The sequence below is a fragment of the Paramisgurnus dabryanus genome, chromosome 14 (assembly GCF_030506205.2).
Source record: "Paramisgurnus dabryanus chromosome 14, PD_genome_1.1, whole genome shotgun sequence".
NCBI classification, from domain to species: Eukaryota; Metazoa; Chordata; class Actinopteri; order Cypriniformes; family Cobitidae; genus Paramisgurnus; species Paramisgurnus dabryanus.
In genome coordinates this window covers 14055943-14066592 of record NC_133350.1, presented here as the reverse complement: position 1 = coordinate 14066592, position 10650 = coordinate 14055943, and the positions used below count along the sequence as shown (strand labels likewise).

At 36.2% G+C, this 10650-nt stretch overlaps 1 protein-coding gene across 3 annotated transcripts; it reads left to right on the top strand.

The window, feature by feature from the left end:
- The first annotated feature begins 1038 nt into the window (after nucleotides 1-1038).
- LOC135740709 (EF-hand and coiled-coil domain-containing protein 1) lies at nucleotides 1039-8301 on the top strand. Of its 3 annotated transcripts, none has more exons than XM_065259194.2 (8): nucleotides 1039-1948; nucleotides 2510-3053; nucleotides 5540-5643; nucleotides 5845-5980; nucleotides 6056-6173; nucleotides 6752-6844; nucleotides 7393-7448; nucleotides 7522-7660. In XM_065259194.2, the coding sequence occupies exons 1-7, from the start codon at nucleotides 1387-1389 to the stop codon at nucleotides 7432-7434; spliced, it is 1599 nt and encodes a 532-aa protein (XP_065115266.1). In that variant the 5' UTR covers nucleotides 1039-1386; the 3' UTR covers nucleotides 7435-7448; nucleotides 7522-7660. The 3 variants fall into 3 exon arrangements, with proteins under 3 accessions (XP_065115266.1, XP_065115267.1, XP_065115264.1); XM_065259192.2 differs by having other exon boundaries at nucleotides 1041-1948; nucleotides 7379-7448; nucleotides 7522-8301; XM_065259195.2 differs by lacking the exon at nucleotides 7393-7448 and having other exon boundaries at nucleotides 7522-7683.
- The last annotated feature ends 2349 nt before the right edge of the window (nucleotides 8302-10650 follow it).

The following is a 10650-nucleotide window of genomic DNA, read 5'->3' as shown; positions in this document are numbered from 1 at the left end:
ATCTATGGACAATCTGGCACACAGCAAACAGATATAACAGAACTCAAGCAATTTTAGACAAAACAACAACAAACCGAAGCAGAGATTCACAGACGACTCGCCTTCAAAAAAGATCAAAAACAGAGATTTGACCTGAGAGTCTGAGATCACCTTTCAACAAAAGCACTTTTTATTCTGAGTCAAGGATTGTAATGTAATGTGTCACATGACAGTGATGTATCAGGTGTAAATGTGGGTGTATTTCCTGTTGGATGACAGTATTTGTCATGAACTAAGATGATAGACTATTAAGGTGAGGACGGTTATTTCCGGAGTGATCTCTGAGAGATGGTTACAGACGTGTATCGGGTGTCTTTACGATTCTTTTAGTTATAGGAATTTGTAGCATGTAATAATCTACTGTAAGTTCCAGTCAAGCAACAAAAGCTGTGACTCAAACTAAAGGCCATTTTCTGTACAGTATCTAGTATCACAAATAAACTGATAGGTAACTAGATACAGCGAGTATTCTTGTTCACCTATTTTCAAAGACTCTGTAGCTATTTTGAATGCTCTATTTCTGATTCGGATACATGCTGTACTGCATGCTATTTGTGAACTTGTGGAGTTGCTTTTTAGCAGACAGTTTTATATTCTGATATGTGCCATTAAACAAAATGCTTATAGTTAAGCCATCACAAGTCACTAGCCATCATTTGGCTAGTCGGGGTAACTAGTCTGGCTATGAGTAACCCAAAATTGGGCCGTTCATAAAACCTCTGTTAATATTATAAGCTGTATGTAACTGAATGGGTGTTACCTGTTTGCCTCCAATCTCTTGTAACCAGTGAGTCACATCTGAAAACATCCTCAAAGTGATTTGTAAACCTAGATAAATAGCTGGCATTTAAAAGAACCACATCACCTGTATTAGGTGTCTTCAAGACCAATACAAGCTCTCTTTCTTGGTTGTGGTTCAAGAATCCTTAGCCTGAAGTAAGCTGTGATTGGACAGATCTGAAAGCGCACACACACATCTCCTCTGTCAACCCAAAGGGTGGAGTGACTCTTTTGAAAATGCAAAGTCTGAAGGGAGAGGCTGCAGAAAGGATTTGTGTACGGCGCAGTTTGGATAAATTTTAAATGCTTGCATTGCTGGGCTACACTCTTTAAAATTAAAGATTATTTGTCGGCCTGTATGGTTCTATACAAAACCTTTCATATTCACAGAAGCTCAAACGATTTATTGGAAAGGGTTCAACAAGGTAAGAACGAAATGATTTTTATTAAACTGAAAGATTTGGGGAACCAAAAATGTGAACCCTGTGTAGCACCTTCGTTTTCTAAGAGGGATGGAGTCCAATCCTGACAGTTCGACCGTCAGAACATCTGTGGATATCTCAAGTCATGCAAGGTTCACGCATCCGCGCTGCGCGTAAAAGCGAGTGGCTGAAATGCGCTCTTGCGCACCACTTCAACCCAGATCCTGGGGTTGAAAACGAGATCGTGGTTTTGGCCACAGGTGTGGACCAGTATCTCCAGGAAGTCTTTCATCACCTGGCTTTTTACAACTGCGACAATCTCGTGTCAGATGTGGACTTTAGGATTCTATGTTTGGTTTTGGGAATCTCCATTAACGCAGAGACAGAAAACGGCGCGTCGGAGCATGAAGACATTTGTTACGCGCTTCCTCGTGCGCTTAACTTCAAAGAGTTTCATGCACGTCTTTGTGGATTTTTCTCCGTTAAAGCACACGAAGGGAATAGCGGAGCTCGACTCCCGGTGAGTGAAGAGACGGAGCACATCGAGAGGGAGATCAGACTGCGCCATCCCAGAGTCCGGAGGAGAAAGTGTGTGAGCTTTGATCTGTCTAAAGATCAGAACCGAAAGATTTCAGAGAGAGAATCTGGACTCTCTCAGAATCTGGATCAGTCTCAAAACTCGGTTGGGGACTTAAGGAAAACCACAGGTAAGAACATCATTACTACTGAAGATCTTTAAAACTCAGCAGAGCAGGTGCGCCAACGGAACGGCACCTATTATTATTATTTTTTTGTTTTACATTTTATATCAAGTTATTTTTGGGGATCTAATGTCTAAATAAACGGCATGTGTGTTTACCAGTTTTAAAATTCAAAAGAAAGTCTATCAGATTTGGTGCATCAAAGTTTCATATTGATTTAAATTTTTGACATGATCTTGCTCAATATAAAATATTAAAGATATCAAGATTATATTTTCACAGAATCTTCTTTATTATGGAGGATGATTTTATGTCAATCACATAAAATAAATAACTTTAGCTGGGTTTTTACATGGGTCAAAAACTGTGCTGGGTAAGTTACTAAAAAAGTAATTAATTACTAGTTAATTACATCTTAAATCATGTAATTAGATTACTGTATAAATTACTCTCCCAAAAAGTATTTACTTACTTTCTAATCCTATTTAGTAAACGATACAAAGATGGAAGTGCTTGTGGACCAGTGTTGTTTACATCTTGCAAAATGCTCTATATATGTTTTTGCAGTGGATATTAACCCCCAGAGGAGATGGAAGGACCAGCTAGAGTTGGAAAACGCCAGTCTACGGGAGCTGGTGGAGGATTTGCGTTCGGCCCTGCAGAGCAGCGACGCGAGGTGCATGGCACTGGAGGTGGCGCTCCGCCGAAAACAAGTGGCATCCCAAAATGCTGCTGCTGAGAGACAAGACTGTAATGATAGAACCAAAACAAAAAGCAGACAATCCAAACCCACGGAAAGAAGCACTAAAGACCTCTTACGAGAGCTGGAGCTGATCCGTGCCTCCCGTGATGGACAGCTGGAGGAAGCCATGCGGTTCAACCAGAGGTTAGAAGAGGAGCTGATGGGAGCTTACAGAGAGCTCAATAAGATGCAGGAGACAGTGGAGAGCGTCCGGAGAGAAAACGCCCGGATCAAGAAAAGGGCGGAGGATGCGAGAGGAGCTCTTGCCGCAGGTTTGGAGAGGGTCAGGGCCTTACAAGATCAGGCCCAACATACTGACCTGCTTCAAGAACAAGTCCAAAGTCTGGAGGCTCAGCTGGAGATGTTCAGGTAGAGCTTTCATTTGTCCAACTTTTTACAGAGGTCACATGTGTATTTGGTGTAATGCAATGTATTTACACGGTTTAGACTAAAAACACATTATTTTCCCCATACCGTACATTATTGTTATTGCTGTTTGTCTTGCCTTTCTGAAGTGATTTTTACAAAGCTCATTGTTCTGAAAAGCACATGTGCTCTGACTGATCAGCTATCCAGTGCATTGTGATTGGTCGAATACTTCAAGCGTGTGATGGAAATGTTACGCCTCTTCCCATATTTGGAATATCGGCTCCCAAAGCACAGCGAGAATGCTTATGCCTTCTTTGTTTGCGTATACATTTGGGAGGTGTTATGCAAATCTTTCCACACAGTAGATATTCAGGGCGCGTTTTTGAATGAGGCTCCCCTTTAAAAAAAGTTTCGTTTCATGTGCTCACATGAAACTTTTGCGTGCTCACGTGAAACTTTTGCTACTCACGCGAAATCTTCATGAGCAGAATTTTTTAAAAAAGTTTAGTTTTGCGTGCACACCTGAAGCTTTTGCTCACATTAAACTTTCGCATGCGCACATGAAAATTTCGCTTTCACTTGGGCGCGCGATAGTTTCACGCGCCCGCGCAATAGTTTTACGTGTGCACGCGAAACTAAACTTTATTAAATTTTTTCTCCATGTCCCCTTAAGGGCTCCGTATTAATCTTTGCGACTTTACAGATCTTTTATACGCATAAACAGCTTTAATCACTCCAAAGACAAAGAAGAAAATCATACACTTTAAAAACTGAAAAGTTGAATCAACTTAAAAAATGACTCCAGTTGTAACTAAATTAAAAATTTTAGAATTAGAAAAAATATATTTTTTCAACACAAAATTTTCACCTAAAGATTTTTTTATATATAAAAAAATACAATTAAATTGCAGTCATTTTTAAGTTGATCCAACTTTTTAGTTTTTACAGTGTATGACCCCTTTAATATTCCCACAGTGCCTCTCATTATAGACATACAGTACATAGATGTTGCATGATTGCTTCATACTGTTGCTGTAATATACCAATGAGCCATATACATCACATCATATAGAAGTATAGAGGAGAGCTGCTTTTTCTTAATAAAAATGATAAAACATAGCATTTTTCAACCAATTTTAATGATTTACAATTTACCCAGGGTGCAGAAATATTCAGGGTCATCTTTAATGGCAAAACATGATTTATTTTTTCTAGGAATCGTTAAATGTCAAGCTTGTCAAGAGTGTTAAAATTTAGTTTTTTTTTTCATTAACAGTGCTTGTTATGTGTTTAGGGCATTCTTGGCCTTCCTAATACTGTATGTATATGTTGGTGATGATAACGTATGTTTAGTTGTTACTGTAGTGTTTATCTCTGTATATGTCTATGTTCCTGATGGCCGGTCCTGGCCTGCTTTCTGCTATAAGACAACACTGTAGACCACAAAGACAGATGCCAGATGACAGCCCATAATTAGCACAAAATCTTGCATAAGGATTTAGTTCGATGTCTCATGTCTTAAGTGATGTTGATGATTCAAGATTAAGGAGGCGTTGTGAAACAGATAAGTAGCTTTGTAGGGCATGTTTCAGGCATGCATGATTTTTATGACAGATGTTAATGACCTGCCTTCAAAATACAGAGTTTTCTGCAAACTCATATCAGTCATTTACTTTCATCTGTGTTACTGCAAGATTTATCATTGCACTTTAAAAGTCTTAATATATCCAGTGATGAACAATGTAAGGTGGATGTGTGTCTGAACACAAGTTTAAGCAGGTTTATGATCATGGGTACATACTTGAGATTCATGCAAGACAAGTCAAATTGTTAACTTAAATGTGATGGCATACAATAATCTTTTAAAACGGTAAAATCACTCATTTCCAACACAACATTTCCAACAAAAATTTAAAATAAATTACATTTTTTATCTAATAATTGTAATATAAAATATTTAGGTTAGCTTTAAGTTGTTTTATTTTCTAATTATTTAAAATTATCCGTGTAATGATGCTTAAGGAAATTATAAAACAATACAATGGTATGAAAGTGCGGCTATAACAACCCTGTCAAATCTTTATTGTGGGATTTAAACTTTAATGTTTATTTAAGCATCTTTTAGCGCGGGGATCAGTGGCCAGATGCCAGTGCTATAAAAATTCAGTATTCATTAAAAATGCAATCAATCGTGTAAATGGTTTGCTTTCATGAGATTAATATTTTATTATTTATATCACAGACTGCTTGTGCGATGATGTAATGCTCATTCCACACCTGCTAATGCACGTTGATACCTGCAGGGTTCCTCACTCACAAAATTCACGCTGTCTGTAGATGCAACATTCATACGTGTTGAAGCATTAGCATCAGAAGATCCTCTTTGAGTCATGTGATCATCATGATTTTAATTCCAAGTGCTTGAGTCACCTGCATTAAAGGATTTATTTGATTATATTTACATGTTTTTTCTGGGTTGTTCTTAGGACTCAGTGCACCTGCAGGGAAGTGAATATAAACCAGACAGAGATGCTAGAGGAGTGTAAATCTTCATCCCCCGCAAGTCAGCACGAAATCTTTACCAGAAAAGGTAAGATCCTCATAAATGATGAAGTCAGATTGTTTAACAATAGAAGTTAATGCATGCCATACTATTGATATTAAAGCTCAGCAAAATGATTATGAGAATGCACAACATATGAAATAAAATTGCTTATAATTTTTTGAGGGGTGAATATTTTAATTTAATTTAATATTTATAATTTTAATTAAAGTTATCTGGTCTGTACAGAAGAGAGCCTGCAGAGATCAGTGGAGGGTCGAGCAGCTTCAGATGAGGAAGAGGATGAAATGTGCGCGGATGAAGGGCAGTGCTGCCTCCTGGAGGTGAAACGCCTCATCAACAGATTGCATGGCTGTGCCAAAGGGTAAATATTGACATTTGCATTTATGCAATTGGTGACAACACAAACATGCTTTCACTTGCTTGTGTCTTCCAACAGGTGTCAGAAAGCAGCTATATGTCACTGGCTTGTCTCTCAAAGCCAAAGCAGAGAGTTTAAAATGAAGGGAAAAGTCTGTATTACAGGCGAGGATGAGTTGGGACATGAATCAATGAGGGTGAGTTTATCTACATGACAGTAATGTTCCTGTAGTTGGTAAAGCATTGCATTATTATCCTGAAGGGCATGGGGTTTGATTCCCAAAGAACACACACATACTGATCAAAACATTTGTATATATGAATCAGGGACAGGTCTGGGGTCTTGGGGGGCATTGCCCACCTAGATTTTCCCTCTGCCACCTTAAAAATGTCCAGCAAACCACCAAAAAACGGAGTGTGCCTTTACACAAATAGCATCTATCCACCTATCCATTTGTTGCATTTGCTGTGCATCTACATTAATATTTTTTGAATTTGAATTTGCAACAGGACATATGAATGGCCATGTATTCTTATGCAACATAAAATTGGATTGAAAGATCCATTATTTTACGGTATGAATCATTTAAGTTGAGAAATGGCTGCTCACCCAAAAATCCTGACTGCCCCCCAGTTCGGCAAGCCTAGTACTGGGCCTGATATGAATGTATTGTAAGTCGCTTTGAATGAAAGGATCTAATAAATACAATAATGTTAATGTAACGTATGCACAAGCTGTGGGTTCTCTAACAGCGGTCTCTTTTATACCTTACAGATACAGAAGACACAGACAAACGCTTTGAGATTGGGAGATCAGATGATGAAGACCGAGAGTGTGCGTCATTCACTTCTTCAGCTACAACATAAAGTGAGTTATTGTAAATAAAAAATAGGCTGAAACCAAAATAAACATGAACACCATCCAATGCACAATGCTGAATGTCTGTTAGTCTAACAAGTGAACCAGCAGTGCTGCATTTAGATATTTCATTAAACTTACTTTATTAAACATTTTTCCACAAAAAAAAGATGCAAAAACATCTTATGTGAGAGCAATGAAGCATACTTCAGGTTGCAGTGTTTATTACTGCATGCTGTATACCGTTTCACATACTTTTTTACTACAGAGGTTCATAGTAGAGGTAATGAACTGTTTAAGCATGTGAATGCATATAAGCAGTACAATTATTCTGAAGTCTTTGCAAATGAAAATCTTATAAAATATTTTATTATATTATATTACTAAAAATACCTCCTTCATTTCTGTAATATTCAGCAAACATTGAAGCATTTAAATGTTTAGGCTATAGCATTAATGAGTCCACATTGCCACCTAGTGGCCAAAGCTCTGCAATGCAATTATCTTTATAAAAATAACGAATGACTCTGTTTTAACACTCAGAGAATTTCGCGCAGGGCCTTAGGGAAAATTTTACTCGACACATTGGATCTGTGTAGCAGGGAAAGCCACGGTAAGGATGCTCTGCATGAACATTGTATCCCAAATTCCTGCATGAAAGCATTGACTCCCTATTTTCCATACAGACTGCACTCCAGTGTCCCAGGTAGTGGACACTCTGTGCCAACAGCTTCTCTCCAGTGACCTCTTGGATGAAGGAGAGGAGGTCAGCATAGGTTCACAACCTTTGACCTCGGGTCACAGAAACACAGCCAATCCCATTGTGATGTCCTGCTGAGAACAGTACAGATGTCCCATTTGAAAGTCAATGGCCCAGATCTTCACTTTAACTGATCTTGTTAATACTGAAAACTAATATCTTAAACTAATTGATATATCTAGGAAAGTGGATAATATATGCATTTGGAGAAAAAGGCTAAATCTGTAACCAAAGCATTCTTGGATAAATCTATTTTTAATTTTATATATTTTATTTATATTGTTTATTGCTACAGAACATTAACGGTGTATTTGATAACAGAGCAAACGTCACATGGAATAAATAGCTCAGATAACATTGACAAAATAACAAAATGTACTTAAAATGTAACAAAAGTGTTACTTTATTTTTAAGGGTTTGTATCCATATTTTGTACTCTGTTGTGGCAGAGTGCATTAAATCATTTTTACACTGCATCTTTTTTCATACTGTATATTAATTCTAGTTTTTAAACTAGTGGTTACTGGTTCAGTACCCGTTTAGGTAGACAATGTATGTATACATTTGAGGTACTAATATGAACTTTTTTTAATGCAAATTTGTACTTTTTGAAAGGGTACCGCCATGGGACTTTTGTTGTGATGATGCACTTCATCTGTCTGAGTAAAAGGTTACATTCTTCCAGTACTGTATATGACCTTCTTACAAAAGTTTTTTTAATAGAAATATATTTATAATGCTATATTATGGTTGATAAGCTTAAAACAATAAAACATTGAATGAACTGTGTATTTTCTGTCAGGAATGTCACAGTATCTAATGTGTAACTCAGCTGTGATGTCACTGAATGTGATGCTGTCATTTCCATACCATGCTGTTACATTGTGTCGGCTCATTGAGAGGAGAGCGAGACAAAGCATTTTCTAAAGAAAGGCTTTCTGAGAACTGAGCTTGATATATTTGATCACAATAGGCAATACAGTAACAGAAAACCAGTACTGTTGATTAACTAAATATATACAATCTAGCTTATTGAATGAAATACTTATTTTATACAGATGTTAAAATGTAAACTTACATGTACTAAAAATGACCATGAAACAAACTGGTTTAAAGTATTGCGAAAAATGAGTGAGAAAGGGAAGTTAGATATGCAGTAATGCTGTATATTTGCATTGGTTTGATATTTTCTTATCTAATAAAATTATCTTTTAATGTGACTTAATAATCCAAATTCTTTATAAGATTACATGGCAACTATACATCTGTTTGAAGTTTCTGCTTGCTTTGTTATGTGTTATGTGAGAGAAGGTTCAGGCCAAACATCTGTCAGAAGACAATGACTCTCAGTCTCAGTCTCACAGATAAGCACATTCTGTTCAGGACACTGCATCACTGTGAGATGCTGAATGTAAACGTTTCGTCTCATGAATATTTAATGAATCACCAAACATCTGAAAAAAATATTTCCCAGTACCAACTTTATAATCCCTGGATGATTTTAGTAGATGTATGTTATCATTCGCACACAGAAGCCATCACAGAAAGTGACACATAAATTCTCTATTGTTTCTCCTAGACAGCAATGAGATGAATTAAAAATGGAAAAGCAAACTCATAAGTGTCTCTAGAGCAGTGTTTCCCAATCCAGTTCTACATGGCACCTCTTCCAGGATGTCTTATAGATGTCTCCCTATATAAAATATCCGATTTAACTCATCAGCTTGTTACTGTGTTTGTTTATAAGGAAGACATCTCCAACATTCTGGGAGGAAGCTGATGAGCTGAATCATCAGGAGAGATCAAAATCATCCTGGTATGGGTGCCAAGTACACCGAAAAAAAAAATGATTCATGCAATGTACTAAATTTTTTAAAAGTAAGTGGTTGCAATCAATTTATGTTTTTGTTTTTTGTTTTGTTTTTCTACGTTTTTTTTGGTTTAAATGTAGCTTAAATATATTGATTGCGACCACTTACCTTAAAAAATTGAGTAAATTGAATGAATCATTTTTGTTCAGTGTAGGACTGGATTGGGAAAGTTTAACAGACCTCAACGATGCCTGAAATGGTGCTCAGATTATTCAGGATACTGTAATCGAATGCAAGACATTTCACATTCTTGATTTGAGCTTTGCTCATCACATTTATTTTATAACCCTGTACTTTAATTGTGTCAACATTTGAATCACTGTGTCCATTTTTATTTCTTATATGGAAAGAAACAAACTTGATACTTAAATGAAACATGAGATATTTTATTACCCCTGGGTTTCACAGACAAGGCTTATTAGTCCTAGACTAAAACACATCTCAAATGAAAATAACTTGCACTGACAGATCTTAAAATATGCCAGTGCTATTGATTTGTTTAAAGATACACACCAGTAATGTCTTTTTCTAAGGTATGTTTTTAAAAGATGCACTAAGCCTTAGGTAAATTAAGGCAGTGGTTCTCAAACTTTTTCGGCGTGCGGCCCCCTTGTGTACGGTGCATCACTTCACGGCCCCCCAAAGAAAATTTATGACATAAAACATGATTTTTGGCATAATATATGAGTTTGTGCTGTGTGTAATTATTATGTATGTTTAACCACACACACATACATTCATTTTTATATTTATATATAATTTTTTTGTTTATATATTATATAGAATATATATATATATATATATATATAAAATATATATATATATATATATATATATATATATATATATATATATATATATATATATATATATATATATATATATATATATATATATATACATACACATGTAAATGTTTATTAAATACATACATGAATGTGTGTGTGTATTTATATATACATAACAATTACACACAGCACACACTCATATTATGCCAAAAATCACTTTTATTTTGTATGCGATTAATCGCGATTAATCTTTGCCCAGCACTAAATAAAACTATACAATGTAGTGCTGTTGGTTAGTAGCCTTATTTTTCTTAAGTTTAATTAGACAGAACTTATGATAAATTAATGTATTTTATAAAATGTCATTAAACTGGGCCCCCCCTGGCACCATCACCA

What these genes read in the sequence shown, in the direction of transcription:
- LOC135740709 (XM_065259192.2), top strand. Translation starts at nt 1,387, where the DNA reads ATGCAAGGTTCACGCATCCGCGCTGCGCGTAAAAGCGAGTGGCTGAAA. An exon ending in GCTCAGCTGGAGATGTTCAG is followed by an intron (nt 3,054 to 5,539) that starts GTAGAGCTTTCA and finishes GGTTGTTCTTAG; the next exon opens with GACTCAGTGCACCTGCAGGG. An exon ending in CGAAATCTTTACCAGAAAAG is followed by an intron (nt 5,644 to 5,844) that starts GTAAGATCCTCA and finishes TGGTCTGTACAG; the next exon opens with AAGAGAGCCTGCAGAGATCA.